General features: G+C 43.1%; 1 protein-coding gene across 1 annotated transcript; it reads right to left on the reverse strand.

The window, feature by feature from the left end:
• Window positions 1-504: 504 nt before the first annotated feature.
• Window positions 505-18,808, reverse strand: vps37ba (VPS37B subunit of ESCRT-I a). Its single transcript, XM_037778210.1, has 4 exons — window positions 18,624-18,808; window positions 11,421-11,592; window positions 4,503-4,585; window positions 505-3,063 (listed from the first exon to the last, which is right to left on the reverse strand). Exons 1-4 carry the CDS (start codon window positions 18,726-18,728, stop codon window positions 2,584-2,586), a joined length of 840 nt encoding a protein of 279 aa, XP_037634138.1. The 5' UTR covers window positions 18,729-18,808; the 3' UTR covers window positions 505-2,583.
• Between the last annotated feature and the right edge of the window lie 1,014 nt (window positions 18,809-19,822).

A 19,822-nucleotide genomic window follows, 5' to 3' on the forward strand; every position in this document is an offset into this window, starting at 1 on the left:
GATATATGAAATATCATTTGAGTTGCACATGTAATTGCTTTTAAATCACACAAGTGATAAACTCCTAATTAACCAATCTCTGGCCCTCTGCTCCATTTCTCAAGTATATATGTAGTTCTCCAAACATTGCCTACATCATGCAACAGCTTATATACCCGTGATTTGGCTCTGTTAATATTGGCTATAAATGGTGTAGAGATTATTTATATAGATATATTTTTTATGAAGTTTATGAGTATTTCTTTTGGCACTGTAAGAGATGGCAGCAACCTTTCATAACACGGCACTATGAATCTGCATTTTCAGGTTTTTCCACCAGTCTTACTGAAAACTGTCGTTCATTATCAACCAGCAACACTAGATGGCTGTCTCGTTTCATTTTCAAAACCCTCTCGTTCAGTGTAAAACTGCAGCTTTTTTCTTACGAGGCAGATAACTGCATTAGCCGACTGGAGTAGTCAGATGTGTTCATGTGTGATAATAAAGCAACCGTAAAAAAGCAGATACAAAAATTTGAGATTTATTGAACTTGAAAATAGCATTAAATTCCACTTAAACATTCATTATAAGTAAATACCTACAACATTACACTGGAAATATCACCAAGCACATATAAAACCATGGATAGAGGATCAGTTCGAACGTAAAAAGCAGCTAAACAAACAAACAAACAGAAAAGGTATTAAAGAGGAATCTTCAGACTGGACATAAAGAGCGAAGGCCATGCACTAAAGAGTGATCCATTGTTAGTTTTTAGAAATGCTGGTTCATCGTGATGTCGATGTTTCAGCTTCAGCTATTTCTGGAGTTTCGCCTGCTTTGTTCATTCTGTGGTCCACTTCTTTGCCTTGAGGTGAAGTATTATCACCGAGATATGACACAAAACGGAGCCCTGTTATTTCACCAATTAAAAAAAAAAATAAACAGCAACAACAACACATGCAAAAATGTCTGAATTCACTTCCCCCCCCAGGCAAACCTCAATACAATGGAGAAGAATGGAAGAGAAGCACAAGCACCACTAGGCACACAGCCTGAGGGCGTCCCTGGTCTTTCTGGCACATGTTCAGTAAGTCAGTCAGACTGCCTCTACTACCATCTGGTGGAACATGAAGTCAGTAGCAGGAGGAGGAGACCAAACGCTTGGCCAGTTTGTTCTTTGAAGGCCGGTGATTCTAACCTCGACAGCTGAGCACAGAGAAACATGGAGTAGTCAGCAGGACGTGATCGACGTCACTTCAAGTGTAGGCACTCGCGGCTCTTCAACAGTGCACAGCGACGGCAGCTTGGGAGGGAAAAAAAAGGGAATTTCTGTCACAGCAGAAAAGGTTTTCCTCCCAAAGCCGGGTTGACCTTGCAAGTTCCTCTTGAAGAAATCTCACTTGCATGTTTACAAAGAGTGTTTGAGCTCAACACCACAAACAGATATGTTGGGAACGACGGCGGATTATCTCACTAAATGCTTGACTCACATTAAAAAAAAAAGGTGAGAACACAGAGTGATGTGGGAAGTCTTTGGTGCTCAGTGTGACAGAAAACTGAACAGGAACTCAAAGAAAACTGTTGGCGTAATCTCCAATCCCAACGAAGGGTGTTTTAAGACAAAGGACACTATAGAGGAGTGTTGCATTAGAACAGGAACCCACAGAAAAACGATACACACCAGAAGTGTACTGTATGGCTATACAAAAGTCCTTCATTTCAGACAAGGCTTAACTGGCCTAGTCATGTGTTACAATAGTTCAGCCACCGATCCTCTCCTTCACCTGCCCTTTGACCTCTGCCCTGAGAAGGACAACAGCCATCTTGGACCAGGCAGGTCTGGCGTCTCTGTAGACACAGCCACACACACTGAAGAAGAGATCCACCAACCAAAGCCCTCCTTTACACGTGTTAATCAGTCTATCATTAACATAACTCCATTAGTACTAGATCATAAAAAGATGCTGACACTCAAATATGTACCTTGTGAATTTGTATATTAAAAAAAAAAAAAAAGTCACAGCATAGATGCAGTTTTGCCTGAATATATTCTGGGATTACTGCACAGTAATTATGGGTCTCTCTTTGCTTTGCATATACATTACCAGTAAATCAGTATGCTGCAGATGGAAGTGACTAATCAAACCCTTATTTGGATGACTTCAGCGTTCCAGAAGAGCTTGAGGAACGTGTCTGAAGGGAGGTGAGAGACTGAGAAAGTGATGGGCATGCAGAGCTGAGGGCGCTGCCAGGAGACACAAGGTGCTGATTGATAACAGATCCCAGAGCAGCGAACCCACACACTGCTCGACTGAAGGGACTCAGGTCGGCCGGAGTCGAGGCCCATCTCGACACGGCTTTCTTTTGTTGTTGGGAGTGTCAATGGGAGTGAGAGGTGAGCGCGAATCCACAGAGATTATCGGAGATCTGCTTCAGCTGAACGTGACCAGACCGGCCAGTGCACGTCCGCCTTCTTGTGTTGTGATTGGTCGTATTCCAAGAAAGGCAGACGTCATAGAAAAATAGGTCTCAGAGGAGTTCCAGTAGCGAAAAAAGTCAACGACACACACTGCGTCCTCTGAGCGGCGCCGGGCCTGTTATCTACTGCATGATGAAGCCAGGCTGCGCGGCCAGACGAGGGGGGGGCCTCTGAGGCAGAGCTGGTGGGTACTGAGCTAGGTAGTGGTTGGGGTAGCCAGAGGACACGTTGGGGAAGGGTTGGCCCGTTCTGGGAGGGATCGGCGGGTACGGTGATGAGTACATGAGAGAAGGCTGGGGGGCAGCGGTCGGAGCTGGATTAAGAACTGGGGCCGGCTGGGATGGAGGATTTGGGGGTTTCCTCCTGGGCTGGGCGACGGGGGAGGAGCTGTTGCCGGCCTCGTTGAGGAGGGACGAGGAGGACACATCCTGAGAGTGGGAGTTAGGGACCGACGCCTGGGGGAGCCGATGACCATTCAGCACCATCTCCTGCAGCTTCTCGATCTTCACCCTTCTCAAGTGGGCCAGCTTCCTGTTGCTCTGGTAGGCGTCGATGAAGGAATCCATGGTCATGTCCCCGTCCAGGAAGGAATCAGCCATATTCTGGTAACGAGATGGGAGACAGTTTTATCAGAGAGACAACAGAGAAGTCCCCTCTGAACAAGTTTTTAGAAGTTTCCAGAGGCGGCGAGTTGAGCTGGACGCCCCTGATTCGCATAAAGTAGCCTAGACCTCAACTTTATGCAAATGAGGAGCGGCCAACGTGACACCCCGTCTCTCTAAAAACACCACAGCACTACCAGAATGCATTGCACGACTGCTTACATAGACAACAAATGGGAAGCGTGGACACGTACCATAAAGGTGCATACTGCCACCTACTGTGTGTAGTCTATTGTCTGACAGTGAGAGAGGCCCAATTCCAATTCCACACCCTCTCCCTACCCACTTCCACTCCGTTGGCGTGGAGGGTCTGTTATACTAAGTGTCATCCCAAACCAGTCAGCAGGGAGTGAAGTGGGTTATATACCCTCCAACAGCGAGCTGCATCGATGCTGAATCAACCTGTTGCCCTTACTGACGACGTGCAATGCCGCTTAGTGTTCGTCATGAAACACGATCCAATGTCAGTTCCAGTTGACTGCCGGTACAAACATTTACTGTAAACTGCTCAGACTAAGAGAGACATTTAATTGATTCTACTTTATTGTCATACAGACGTCAACAACATAAAGTAAATAGATTGTATTTAGGATCAAATATACCCTTGTCCAGTCTAGAAAACGGTGTATATATACAGTATATATATACACACACTACATATATTTATTATTTTTTACCCCTATCAGCAGCTATAACCCCATAATTTATTATATCTTCAACCGTGCAACACTGACTTAACAGAACAATAATTTAGTGCATTTATTTATACAGAACATTTAAACTAATATTCTTATTTTACACTATTCTTGCATTTTTATGAATGCATGCATTTATATTATTTGCATAGATCCTATTTTTCGGCATTATTATTTGCACTGTTGGTATTTATATTTTCTTATGATTTCTCTATTTTTATATATCTTTATTTATATTCTAGTGGCCGCTGTATTTATACCCTCCACCTTCTTAAAGAAGGAGCTTCATCCAGCTGTGAGTGGGACTACAGACAGAGTTTACTCCACCACGGAGTGGGAGGGTGGAGGGACCGGACTGGAACTGGGCCGATGAATGGGAAGCATGGACACGTACCACAACGGTGCATACTGCCACCTACTGTGTCGGAGTGTGTAGTCTATTGTCTGAGTGTGTGTGTGAGGGAGAGACAATTAAAAATAGATAACCATCAGTGAATAATTGTTAAATGAATACTTTTTAATGGGAAAAAAAACATGTACTAGTTTTTTCAAAGCAAGACAAATGTTAAACAAACGTTAGTTACACACAAAAGTGTGATTATAAAGTGGTGGCTGGTAAAACTATGAGTGGCCAACACTATTTCCCACAGTGCCTCTGTAGGGAGGCAGGTATATGCTGCTCACCTCGGTCTCCTCTTCTATCTTGGCTCCCTCAGCCTGCAGCAGGGCCAGCAGGATGTCCAGAGAGGTGTTTCCTGACTTGTGATCTGTTGCACAACAACACACAGAAACAGCACGTGTTAATATTCTGATATTATTATTATGATGTTATTATTCTGATGTTATTATTCTGATGGACTCGAACTGAGCAACACTAAAACACATAATGGACAGATGTAAACTGCTCATAAGACCCACATTACGCTCACTGAATGCTTGACCTTCTGATGGAATTCAACTTAATTGTAATAATGCATTAATAAATAAATAAACACAATAAACCTAGTGTTACTGTACTCTCTGCTTTGATAGCTCTTATGACAAAGAGTCTTTTGTTTGTGAACCAGAGCTACAATTCTACATTCATCACCTCCTCTACACAACCTTTTCAACACATTAGAGTCACGATGCAAGCTGGTGTACCGTTTACACAGCGCTGGAAGCAACAGAGATGCACTGTGGATGAAGTGATCCAGGCCTAAATTAACCAAATGAAACCCTAAATAATCCCTCAGTTTTTAAGCACGTTAGTAAGAAACAGATTTAATGAGTCACGAAGCTGAGGCAGGATATGTGAAATGTGCCAGTCTGTGTCCTGTGACTGACACACCCAAGCAGAGTCAACTGAAACCGGCCTGGTGTCTCTGAGGATGGAGCCGGTTCTGTTTGGGTTCCTAAGCAGGACTGAAAGTCAACACCAACTGTAGCTGGCGTGGCAGACAAGCATGGTGGCACCAAGACCAGTAACTGACCAGTCCACCAAGACCAGTTACTGACCAGTCCAGCAGGCCTGGACACACTATAGTGGATGTGTGATTACAGGAGAGACTCCAGTCTAACAGATATGCTGTTCTACTGCAGACATCCTTCTATCTATGCAGGGCGACCTAGTGAACAAAGATCTGGACACATTCCTGTATACGCAGCACACTGAGTGTGATACAGGTCAGCTCAGGTTTCTCTGCTCTCAGTCTTCAATAACTGATGTGTGTGAGGCTGTACTGAGGTACAGCAGCGCTACAGCTAAATGCTAACATCAGCAATGCTAACATTTTAATGTTTAGCAGTTGTAATGTAATATAACTGTCATCTAAACATTTCACTCAAAACCGCTGATGTCAACCTGACGGTGACAGTCACACATGACTCATGGTTAATTAAAGCTACGGATGGGAACGTAACATTTTGTTATGTATGTTGAAATTCTCTTCACATCCAAACAGCAATCAATAAATCAAATGTTCTGACAGAAAAAGAAGAAATCTGGTATATGTGGCTGTCTACCTGCCTGCCTTTCTACCTGTCTGCCTGTCTACCTGCCTGCCTACCTACCTGTCTACCTACCTGTCTACCTGCCTGCCTGCCTACCTACCTGTCTGCCTGTCTACCTGCCTACCTACCTACCTGTTGACCTACCTGTCTACCTGCCTACCTACCTGTCTGCCTGTCTACCTGCCTACCTACCTACCTACCTGTTGACCTACCTGTCTACCTGCCTGTCTACCTGCCTACCTACCTACCTGTTGACCTACCTGTCTACCTGCCTGTCTACCTACCTACCTGTCTGCCTGTCTACCTGCCTGTCTACCTACCCACCTGTCTACCTGCCTGCCTGCCTACCTACCTACCTACCTACCTACCTGTCTGTCTGTCTACCTACCTGTCTACCTACCTACCTACCTGTCTGCCTGTCTACCTGTCTACCTACCTGTCTGTCTGTCTACCTGCCTGCCTGCCTACCTACCTGTCTGCCTCTCTACCTGCCTACCTACCTACCTACCTGTTGACCTACCTGTTTACCTGCCTGTCTACCTACCTACCTGTCTACCTGCCTGCCTACCTACCTAGCTGTCTACGTGCCTGTCTGCATGCCTACCTACCTGCATACCTGCATACCTACCTAGCTGTCTACCTGCCTGTCTACCTACCTACCTGACAGACTGTCTACTTGTTTACCTACCTGTCTACCTACCTAATGATAATGTTGCGGGAGTGTCTTTGGAGGGAGGCCTGAAAGGATGGACTGTTACCTACCTGTTTACCTACCTGTCTACCTGCCTGTCTACCTACCTAATGATAGTGTTGGGGGAGTGTCTTTGGAGGGAGTTTAAGTGTGTGAAAGGCAAAAGAAAAGAAAAAGTGAAGAGTTGACAAAAAAAAAAGGTTGGTATCTGCTATTGAGCATACTATTAAAGCCCATCCATAACGTAGCACCACAGTCAGAATGTCACACACAACTTTATCATGTTGGTGCATCACTTCTGAATTCAACAATTCAACCGACTGGCTCATTTAATAGGGAGAATGATCCGGTAAGAAGTCCGTGGTAACATGATATAAAGGAGCAGAGAAAAGTGTGATATATACCAGAGGTCATAAAACAATCTGCCTGGCAGATGTGGTGAGTGACAACTACAGGAGCATGACCCATTTCCTGTATCTGATGTTCGAGTATTACCTCCCTCTGATGAAAGTCTAAATATAACTAAACGTCAAGCAGATTTACTGGTAACTACTCACATGCATCAGCAGTCTTGCAGTCAGACGAGGTTTTAAATCACGAGTTGTATGCCTGACTGTTGTAACCTCTTGTTAACAAGCTCACCAAACTGGCTCCAGTCGGCCTGTATGATGCTCAGCTAGTCAGACTCCAAAAGAACAAGATGACTAACATGTTTTAAATTTGAGGAACATAAAAAAACAGGAATATCGTGTAATCTAATTGAGATTATTATATGTTTCAGAGTAATTATAATGATTGGATTATTAAAAGGAATACTATTCATCCATTGATCCCAATTCAGAGACTATAAAACCTGTGGATGATATTGTGTGCGTTTCAGCTCTGCTCTGAAATGCTTTCTGATGCCAGTACTGACGCTCTGAATAATCACATGTTTACTCTGTTTATTTAACAGCACCTTGATTTCACTACTGCTGAACTGTTTCTTCTTCTTACAGCCTTGTTTTGGTGGCATCTCTCTGATTCTTTGGAGTAATTGCAGACGGCACACCTGCCCTTATGTTAGGCTCGTTTGAGTTGAGCTACATGAGAACAGCCGATAGCAGCCGGGGAGAAAACAATATTACTAACCATCATGCAATGCACTCAGCAAGACGCCGATGGCAGTAACACAGGGTCACAGCGTCGGTCTGGCTCATTTCAAACAAGCCTATAGTGTTTACATATACTAATAATTAATAATCGGCCACACGCCTCCAATTTATGATCATTCAGCACACCTGTAAGAGCACATCTGGATGTTTATGGCTGCATTTACACCAAATAAGGCGTCGCAGCAATAACGCCAACCAACCTCCCATTCATTTGAATGTGGGTAGTGAGTTTAGGCTGCAGCGGAATCAACTTTTTGGAAAAACACAACCTGACGTCACGCTGCGGTGGGAAATCACGTAACCGGCGATCCAGATTGGTACGATCCGACCATGAGGGAACAAAGACGTGAATCACTGTGCACTCGCTTTGTGTTAAATGGGCCATTTAGTGACACTCCCACACTGCCACACAACCCTGCGCTAATCGCCCCAACGCCTGACTTGGTGTGAATGCAGCATAAGAATGTCTGGTGCATCTGGAGTGCATCATGACTATTTTATTTCTCTTAACAGAAAATGAAGAGAAATCTCAGAGACTGTTGGCTGCATGAGGCCCACTGAGTGGCGAAGCACTAATGATGAGGAGCACATGAGGGAGCCACATCTCCTGTTAAACCTGTGGGCGCCAAACACTAAAAGAACTAATGCATCTTATGCTATAAAAATGGTTTTGAATGATTCCACAAACACCGATTAGCCAGACCAAGATGTCTGTCGAATTGGCCAATTTACTGGTAATATCTTTTTGTTTTTCTGTTGGCTCTAGATGCTAAAACCTCATGTTGGTTTGCCAAATTGTACTGGCAGAGAGGAAATTGAATAGAAAAACACTGAGAGACAGAGGCTTCATTCTCAACGCAGCCTTTTTTTTCCAGGGTGAACTCCCATTCCTTTCGGTCTCTCCCAGAACAAGGAGACTATCAGCAGCACTCCCCCACACAAAGCTGTGATTCTCTGGCTGAGCAGCAGCACACAGTCTAGGCCTGGACATCATGAGACACACATTTACAAAGTCAATCTGAGGGGGGGGGAGTCTTTCCCTCTCTCCCACCCTCCCAACGTTCCTGCCTGCCGGTCTCGTCATCCTCCCCCCCTCCCACCCACTGTGGCTGCTTTACACCAGCTTGCCCGGCAGCACAATGGCCCACTGTGGATGGTGGTGGTGACGGGGCTGCCCTGCCATGTTGGCCTCCAGAGCCCAGTGAACAGTGAAGGGTAACGCAGAGGCCGCACATTTCCTGGAGAACAGGTTTTGGGGGGGTGGCGGTGCAGGTGGTGCTGGTGGTGCTACTGTACGTTGGATCTGTCATCTGGGTCAAACGGCTCCATTTCTCTCCGCTCGGAGCATTGCCGTCCTTCCCCAGCTGCTCTACAGCAAATCCACAGCTAGTGCATGGGAAGGCGGGGGGACGAAGGGGACACCGGGTAACCTACATTTGACAAAAGCCATCGCTTGCTGACAACAGACAAAACCACAGACTACTGTTGCTGCATCAGTAAACCGACGGGGTGTGGACTGTTACGCCGCTTCACAGATTTTCTCAGTATTTCCTTGACACCTTAAATGAATATTTAACTAATATTTAGTAGAAGCTCATGTTGCTGTCTGCCATCTAATTATTCTAATAAAACCTGCGGTGATGGTGACGACCTTTAGTGTGTGTTGCAAAACATAAGAGCTGTTAGAGTAGGGGAAGAAGGCAAAGTCAAACTTTTATCAGCGGAGCAGCGCAGTGAGCCGTTGGCATGCTGTTTTGAGAGGGCTGCTTGGCAACCGCTGCGTCAACAAGGTCACAAGTATTGTCCCTCCCTCTTTTCCACACACAAGGAAGTCCCGTGAAGGTGCGTCAGTACAGTAAGCGTTACTATAGCCTGGGAGGCTTTTATAAGATGTAAATCTGGTCTGGAGCTTTATCAACCGGAACAGAGTACAATCACAGCAGCAACTCTGCAGCAACGGGACAGCAGGACAGCAGGACAACAGGACAACAGGACAGGTTTCTGGTAAAAGGGCTGCTCCGGCCTCCGATGGGAAACATGAGAACTGGTTAAACAGGTCTCTTCAGTGTGTTTGTGCAGGAGAACAAACATTACATAACTGAGCTTCCTGATGATGACTGACAGAATGAAAAGGTTCACTCTCAAACTGAAAGCGGACAACCGACACCACCCAAAGTCTCCATAATACCCTTGTTTCCATACTGGATGGTTTAATGCAGAGCTGAATATAATAATAATAATAATAATAATAATAATAATAATAATTAGGGCTGTCAAAGATAACGCGATAATAACGCGTTAACGCAAATTCCTCTAAACGCCACTAGTTTCTTTAACGCAATCGATCTTCCAGAGGTTGTAGCAGCTCAGTTTTAAAGCTAGGAAGGCTATGAAACTAGAAAACCTTAAGAATTTAAATATAAATAACGCTCCAAAACTTACGCTAAATTTTGGAGAGGAAAAACTGTCACGCCAATTTTCAAAAGGGGTCCCTTGACCTCTGACCTCGAGATATGTGAATGAAAATGGGTTCTATGGGTACCCACGAGTCTCCTCTTTACAGACATGCCCACTTTATGATAATCACATGCAGTTTTGGGGCAAGTCATAGTCAAGTCAGCACACTGGCACACTGACAGCTGTTGTTGCCTGTTGGGCTGTAGTTTGCGATGTTATGATTTGAGCAAAATTTTTATGCTAAATGCAGTACCTGTGAGGGTTTCTGGACAATATTTTACATTGTTTTGTGTTGGTAATTGATTTACAATAATAAATATATACATACATTTGCCTAAAGCAGCATATTTACCCGATCCCATGATGATAAGAGTATTAAATACTTGACAAATCTCCCTTTAAGGTACAAGGACAAGAATTTATGACTCTCAATCGCCTAATCTGACATAGTGACCATCGTAACCGTCAAAAATATTGTATAGTCTGATCCTGGCATAACATGTATTACAGTACTAAAAATCTGTAGTGACTAGAGATGGGTTGATTTCTGGTTTTGCCAGTCCGGTGTACGAGCTTAAACCGTGCGGGAATTTGTCATCATGACACGTTCTGGCAATTTAAAAAGCAGCCGACATCAGCAACCGGCGTCACGGGGCGGAATCCAGCTTGTATTGCATCAGTAATAAACAATATGAGAACGTGATAAACATGATGTTATGTTTGTTTCTAAACGGTCTAGCGGAGGCCAATATGGAAACATTTTTGATTTAAAGCCAAAAACAACAAAAGTTAAGTGAAATAGTTGTTGTGAGAGATGAAAACACGATAATCGTGAAGCTGCGTCACGCTCTGCTTCTTCTTCTTTGTTTTATTGGTGGTTGGCAAACCAGCTTAGAGGAGCATTACTGCCACTAAGCGGACACGAGTTGTAATCATTGTAACGTGGGTGGTATGTGCAAATGAATGATGTTCGGCCAGACTATTGCCGGCGGGTGAGCGGGGAGCTCCGATAACACGGAGGGAAGCTGAACATATTTGCACATACCACCCACATTACAATGATACGTCGGCAAAGTTTCCCTTTAATATCAAAAGGTTTGAATATTTTTACACCGGCCCAGCCCTGGTACAGACCATAACTAAAAGTGAAATAATAGGTTGTAATTGTGTCAGTTGCTCTGTTTGAGGCTCGTCCCCTCATGCATTTGTTTATGTATCAGATTCGGTAAAGGCTGGGCAACGTTAAAAACTCAAGACACAGAGAGGAAGTGGTCAGTGAGAAAATGTGTAGCGGTGCTGCTGCTGTACCTAGGGTGGACTTGCGGAGCTGATAGGACTCGAAGCCCTCCTGTAGACAGTTGTAGTGCTTGGTGAGCTCCTCTTTCTTGTGCTCCAGGCGGGGCTGCAGGGCGAGGTTCTGCTCCGCCAGGGTCCGGTTGGTGACCAGCGTCGTCTCCTTGCTCTGCTGGACTTCCTGCATCTACACAAGACAGACAAACATCTCTATGGCATTAGTATTCCCTTCAATGCACAACTCATGACTTCTCTCTCACATACTGACTCAAACTGAACCGGCTGAGGGAAGTTCTTTCTCTCACCATAAATACGGATTCTTTGCTGAGAAAGAAAAAGAAACGCAAAAGTTATTGTAGTGAATATTAACTATGAATCATCACACTTAACCTGCCAGTTTTCACACAACCCCCCCACCAGCCTCTTCACATATTTTTAGAAAAGACAAATCATGACGACAAATGTGTCACAGAACTGAGCAAAATCTGCAGCATCTTTTCTTCACAACAAGAAAAGGAAACTTCTTTATCATCTCATTTCAACAACGTGATGCGTCTTAATTTAAAAACTCTCAAGCAAGTAGAAAACATTCAAACCAGGGAAACACACAAAACTGGAATATGTAAATAAAACTATATAGGTTTTAAAAGACCTGCAGGGCCGTTACTGAAGGTATTCTGTTTAACCTTTCTGCTGATATCAAAGAAATCACCTCAGGCAGCATGAAGCAGTGTAGAGCAGTAGGGCACCGACAGACACCTGAGATACTACTGACTTATTAGGTTGTCATGGCTACCCGGTCTCTAAACAACAACAGACGTAACATCATAGAGGGAAAACCAAAGGTGGATCTAATAACATTAATCATGGCTGCATTTCATTCAGGAGTGTCAACAGACCGCTAGCAAAATAACTAGAAAGCCTCCATCAGCTGCATCTAAATGAAATCCGACATTAACACCAATACAATTAAGGCTGCAACTACCCATTATTAGTTAAGAGAGGCAGCATGTCCTGCCACCTGAGAATGTGGAGCATTTTTCACAACTTCTGCTTGAGAAAAAAAAGGCCTCAAATGACTCATTTCACACATCCAACCAACATGTTGGATGTGCAAATATAACCAGGATTGGGCAGCAAGAACATGTAGGAAAACTCTAAAAATACTCCGCAGCGTAGGTCGTGATTATGGAACAGATTCTAAAAGTGACGGAGGCAGGCCTTGTTTTGGCGGTCGGAAACTGACGGAAAACAACATTAGAGGCAGGAAAAGCAGCAGAATATGTGTATTACCACTACTCTTTGCACCATCATATCCGGAGGTGAGCGGCCTCCCTTTAGCTAGAGCCCATGTGCTCGTTCATTGAGGCCGCTGAAGAAGCAGACCTTTAAATAGCATCCACAACTGCGGGCTTGTTCCAAACCAAACCAAACACATAATTGTTTGCTGGGGGAATGCTCCATTCTCTCCGTAAAGGCTGAAATAATCACAGGAAATGGAGGTTAAGAGCTTATCTGGATGGACCACAGACCTGCTGGTGCAATAACCCAACCACAATTAGATACGGCTCGCTGTATTACGCTACTCACAAAAATAAATCCTCTAAAACTGGAACACGTTTTTGCTTCAGTATGGTTATGAGCAAATGGCAGTTGCATTTCCTTCTTCCTTCTTCGGTGTAACCACAATGAAAAGCCACATGAATGTCTCACAGGATGTTGTTATACAAGAATGAGTTGTGGACCAAGAAAAGGTGTCTATAGGCCAAAAACATCAAGTTTTCTGTTAGAAAAGTATTGAAATATTAGTATTAGAGCTGGACGCTGGACCGATATCGACTGATATTAGCTTATTGCAGATATATTGGGCTGGGTATTTTCTAACTGGCCACCCTCAGCCCAAAAAACGGCGATTGCCCATATATTAACACAGACCGTTAAATTAGCTAAATAAAATGACAAACATCAGCCAAAAAAAAAAACAACCAGCGATGTACTCAGTCACTCGCTGATAGCTGATATATTTGTCCAATCGTCTAAAACCACATTGGTATACATGTCGGCAGATAAGTAACAGGAAATTGCACTAAAGGCCAAAACTGTGTTTGAGCTCATTTAGAAACAGTGTCTGCATCCCGTACTCAGAGAGCTCTGATGGTTTTTACAGTGTCATTATGTATCGTGGTCACAAACCTAAGGGATCCATATCAAGATGGATTGTTAATGTTATGCGTTTATGTAAAAATAATTTAAAAAATGTAAATTCCCAAATATCGATATTAGTATCAGCCTCAAAAGTCCTGTATCTGTAGAGCTATAATTAGTCATTAGAAAAGCACATTAATGTTTGAATCCATCCCAATTAAACAGCCATTGAGCAAGCACCAAGACGTTCTAAAATCAGTTTAGTTATAAACTGATGGATAACAGAAAGATGAAACATCATGTGTTGACATTATAAAACTGGGTCACCTACAAATCAGGTTGATACTGGCTTCAGAGCAGTGGACACTCACCAGGTAGCTTATTTAAATGTTGCTGAAAATATCCTACAATTTTTCAGATATGTCATGCTGACTGAGCTTGTCTTGCCATTAACAGCCTACTATTAATATAATTTGTATCTACAGGTACGACGTGAAAAAACATAATGCACTCACTGAATCTAAACAAATTCATGACAGAATAATTTGCATTATTCAAAAGGCAACGCGTGCTGCCTTCGGTCTGCAAAATGAGAAGATTGTTGACTGTTGTTTACTAGTGTAAACAACAGTTAGAGATATCTGTATTTCAGTTCTGACTATCCTAAATAACAGTCACAGATATCTCAAACTTCATTATGACTAGTCAGAGTTGTTGTCATGACGTTGCTCATCAAGGCTTCCCATTGGATATCGGCCCAACAAAGCATCTGAGCAGCGTCAGCAGAAGCTTTTGCTAACTTGGATAGTTCGGTAAAGTGTGAAAGATATTCACAGATTCAAACTTCCCGGATCAGTAACTCATAAGAGAAACATAGTTAAAACACCAACGAGGGCTCTTTCTAACCGTAGTAAGGTAGACAACGAGCTACAACCTCATTTTAATGACAACGAGCCGTCCACCGAGCTGGACACAACATCGGTCTCTATGTGCAGCCGGCAGTGAGACGAGTGGTCGGGGACCGCTGTGGATCAGCCTTCTGACGTCATTACTAGGCCTGTGTATTGGCAAGAATCTGGCGATACGATAGATATCACGATACAGGGGTTACGATTCAATATACTGCGATACTGTAAGCAAGGTGATATATTGCAATTTGTTTAACTTAATTTTAGGAAAACTGTCATAGTAAAAAGAACACCGCCACATGCATAAAATCTTAGTTCAAAAAAGTTTACTTTTTTATACAATCTGAACAATGGGATCTGTATTTGCCTTCCTCACAGTCTCTCTACATCTCTTTACAAATTAAATAAAGTATTGACTTGGTCAATCTTTGCATGTAAACTGTTATCAATTAACAATCGAGAAACTTTGAGAATTGATATAGTATCACAAAACATAATATCGCGATATTTTCTTACACCCCTAGTAATTACAGATATCTGCAACGTCATTTCACCTAGTCACAACTCTAATTCTCGATATCTGTAATTACATTTAGACTATCTGTAACTCCAGCTGGCGATATCTACAACGTCATTCTGACTAGTCAAAACTTCAATTCTAGATAATGTAGATATCTACAATTAAGGAGAACCAAAGATATCTTGAACTGGAATTCTGACTCGTCAGAATTAAATTGTAGATATCTGAAACTGGAATTACGACTATAGTCATAATTCACATTGTGGATATGCACAATGTGAAGTACAGATATCTGCAACTGAATTGTGGATATCTGTAATGAGAAACTCCTTACACACGAATGGCAAAAGTAGTTTGAATCGTACTAGTCAAAATGTAATTAGGGATATCTTGAATTAGAGTTTTGCCTAGTCAAAATGACGTTGCAAATATCTGTAATAAATATCCAGTCTAGCTATTGAATGTTAAAACAGCCTGCCGTACAGTGTCTCTGTACTACAGCTGTAGTGTCAGGAGTTCTCTCTGGTTTCACTCTGAGCCGTCTGACGCCTGTTGCCTTTTGTTCCCATACTGTAACATGGAGAAGGAATTCCCCAGACAGTTCCTCCTTTGGTTCGGCATGTCTTTACTCGTCCGGCTCTCTTCCATCTCTTCATAATCTTATGTCTTACAACTGCAATGTCATTGTTGGCAGTAAACAGGTCCCTCCCTCTTAGTCAGCTACAGGGGAAGAGGAAAACGAAACCACGGGGACAATCAGACAGGGTGTGGATGAGAAACAGAGCTGACAACACCAAAGGCCAGCTCACAGCGCCGCATTCTTCCAACATATAATAATAATAATAATATCTTACTGATCTGGAGAGGGACATACAGTAGTGTATAGTTTCTCATGTCTGAGAAGAGGCAGCGAGTCTGCACTCTAAAATGAGCTTAAATGAGATTGTCAGTGAGAGACACACAGCACCATGACAACAGGAAGGACAACGCCTGTCCTGACCGTGTGTGTTCAGTGTTTCTGGGTAGTGGTGGGGTCCAGACTGTAGGCTAAGCGATACGGAGGAAATCAAATATCAGGATATTTTTGACCCAATACTTCGATATCGATATTGTAGGGTTGACTATTGGTGAGTTCACTAACTATTTAAGTGTAAAAGACAAATAAAAGACCAGCTAGAACAGTCTGGTGAGTTCAGAAAATGACATCACTTTACTGTAATGCAGCCTTGACAACCAGGAACTCTTATGCCATATCACGGTATCACGATATTCAAAATCTCAGACGATATCTAGTCTCATATCATGATGATATCAATATAATATCATTATATCGCCTCCAACAGCAGGAATGTGGTGTGGCTGGTTGAGCAGGGCCAGATAAAGGTAAAATCTTGATATGGCAAATGGTAAAACCTCTCCAAGGACTGTGGCTTGTAATCGCTGCGTGTACGGAAAAAACTGAGGCTTATCAGCTGCTTATCGTGACAAGCGCAGCAGCCTTATGATGGAGTGCAAAGCAGATACCTATCAATTGGAAATTGCTGAGTCGTTGTGCTGCTGGATCAAAGCTGAATGGCGGAAGGCCACCCACTCTAAAAGCCTCAGTTAATGTTTCAGTTTACCAACTGCCTCTTCTTCATCAAGCAGCACTTTACACCTATACCTTCAATAATTTACCAATTTGGGATCAATAAAGTACATCTATCTATCTATTCTCAGTGTTATCTGGTGAATTGGGTATAAAGTTGTATTCAACAATACAACAACTGATGCGAATCACACCTCTGTTGCTGTAATGTTAGAAGTATTTCTTATGATTCCGGCTGTTCACTGAGCTGGTTATTAACTATTATATTTTAGATGGTCTAGATACAGGTGTTCAGTACCGTTGTCTTCGGTTCTGGTCTACATACAGGTATTCAGTACCGTTGTCTTCGGTTCTGGTCTACATACAGGTGTTCAGTACCGTTTTCTACGGTACCGGTCTAGATACAGGTGTTCAATACCGTTTTCCTCAGTGCCGGTCTAGATACAGGTGTTCATAACCGTTTTCCTCGATACTGGTCTACATACAGGTGTTCAGAACGAGTCTAGATACAGGTGTTCAATACCGTTTTCCTCAGTGCCGGTCTAGATACAGGTGTTTAGTACCGTTTTCCTCATTGCTGGTCTAGATATAGGTGTTCAGTACCGTTTTTCCTCGGTACCGGTCTACATACAGATGTTCAGTACCGTGTTCCTCGGTATACCGGTCTAGATACATGTGTTCAGTACCGTTTTCCTCGGTACTGGTCTAGATAAAGGTGTACTGGTGTCTACATACAGGTGTTCGGTACCGGTACTGGTCTAGATACAGGTGTTCAGTACTGTTTTCTTCGGGATCGGTCTACATACAGGTGTTCAGTACTGTTTTCCTCGGTATACCGGTCTCGATACAGGTGTTCAGTACTGTTTTCCTCGGTATACCGGTCTCGATACAGGTGTTCAGTACTGTTTTCCTCGGTATACCGGTCTAGATACAGGTGTTCAGTACTGTTTTCTTCGGTATACCGGTCTAGATACAGGTGTTCAGTACTGTTTTCCTCGGTATACCGGTCTAGATACAGGTGTTCAGTACTGTTTTCTTCGGTATACCGGTCTAGATACAGGTGTTCAGTACTGTTTTCCTCGGTATACCGGTCTAGATACAGGTGTTCAGTACTGTTTTCTTCGGTATACCGGTCTAGATACAGGTGTTCAGTACTGTTTTCCTCGGTATACCAGTCTAGATACAGGTGTTCAGTACTGTTTTCCTCGGTATACCGGTCTAGATACAGGTGTTCAGTACTGTTTTCTTCGGTATACCGGTCTAGATACAGGTGTTCAGTACTGTTTTCCTCGGTATACCAGTCTAGATACAGGTGTTCAGTACTGTTTTCCTCGGTATACCGGTCTCGATACAGGTGTTCAGTACTGTTTTCCTCGGTATACCGGTCTAGATACAGGTGTTCAGTACTGTTTTCTTCGGTATACCGGTCTAGATACAGGTGTTCAGTACTGTTTTCCTCGGTATACCGGTCTAGATACAGGTGTTCAGTACTGTTTTCTTCGGGACCGGTCTAGATACAGGTGTTCAGTACTGTTTTCCTCGGTATACCGGTCTCGATACAGGTGTACTGGTGTCTACCTGTGCCGTCAGTCTTAAACTGGCAGATGTGTGAGTGGACTTTGGTGTGGCGGACCTGTCTGAGAGGAGAGTCTGAGCTAGGCCGGTGCTTAAATGTCCATATTTTGTGAAAGTGACTCCGCATTCATGTGTTCATACAGAAGTATTCACAGTGCTGGATGTAGACCAGCTGCTGTTGTTGGTTAAATATAAATACAGTACAGTTTTTCTGGAGCAACAACGTCGTGAACTGCTAAAACTTGAGACAATGCTCGCCCCTGCTCCGTCCCAAGGTTAACCATTTACACCCTGTCTTTAGGTTTCACAGCATGTGAACTACCTAAGGTTAGTGATCTACAGCCTGACGTGGTGGGAAGCGACCGTTTCCGTGACGGTACCGACGGGTTGTTTGTTGGCAAAGCAACAACAAAGAGGTTGAGGAGAAAACAAGAGACCGAGGAAAGGGAGTCCGGTCTACAAAAGAGAGCAGTTTAACGTACCTCATCCATCTCCTGGACCATTTTAGTGAGTTTGTCGTCGTCCTCTAGGATCTCGTTGAGTTGAGTCATCGTGTAAGCGCTGAACTTGTTGGAAAAACTCGACATTTTGTCTCTTTGTAGTGTGTTTGTGTCCGCCTGTGATCCTCTTCTCGCCTCAGACTGTGACAGCTGACTGAGCTTCTCTTACCGGAAGTAGTGTCAGGCCCCGTGCTGCCTTCACGGGCTGTCAGAAATACTGGAATCACCACCTAAACGCTGAATCTTTCACAAAATTCGCTATATTCTTAACATTATAATTAAATAACATACAGAAACATACCGATTTTTACTTTGGCGGGTTATTTATTAATAGAATATTATATTAAAGGTCCCGTATAATGCTAATTTTCAGGTTCATACTTGTATTTTGTGTTTCTACTAGAACATGTTTACATGCTGTAATGTTCAAAAAGCCCTTTATTTTCCTCATACTGTCAGCCTGAATATGCCTGTATTTACCCTCTGTCTGAAACGCTCCGTTTTAGCGCATTTTGACGGAATTGCAACAGAATTGCGTTGCTAGGCAACAGCTTGGGTCCATGTGTACTTCCTGTCAGCTGATGAAATTCACATACACTGCAACCAGGAAATAAACTGGGACACATTTAGTAATGTTTACGTTTAAAATTGTGTCAAGGATCTAAATATTGTATATTCGTGACATCACGAATGGACAGAAATCCTGACAGCTTGTTTCAAATGCAGAGTTTCTGAATACGGGCTGTGTGTATTTCCCTGTGGATTGAGTGTTTTGATACTTTCACAGTATTAGTAACGTGAAAATCTCACTTTTTTATAATGTGGGACCTTTAAGATATAACACATATCTTATCTGTGAATTAAAATTCCTCACCTCACACCTAACTTGATCGGACTGGCTCTAGTTTTGTGCCTGACAGTAGTGTCAGCATGGCTGCTGCCAAATGATATGCAAAAAACACGATGAATAATGAGGAGAGGTCATTATGTTGTACGATGCTTAGAGAAAATAACCTTCAAATACTACCAATATTTCAACATCCTTGTTTACATCGGCTGAAATCTAGAGGAGGGATTTACGGGGCGACTATGAATGCAGCATTTGGTATTATTTCTACATGTCTGTTTCCAACATTTTATTTATTTTTATGCTTTATTTATTGAACTCATGCTCATTAACA

The sequence above is a fragment of the Sebastes umbrosus genome, chromosome 8 (assembly GCF_015220745.1).
Source record: "Sebastes umbrosus isolate fSebUmb1 chromosome 8, fSebUmb1.pri, whole genome shotgun sequence".
NCBI classification, from domain to species: Eukaryota; Metazoa; Chordata; class Actinopteri; order Perciformes; family Sebastidae; genus Sebastes; species Sebastes umbrosus.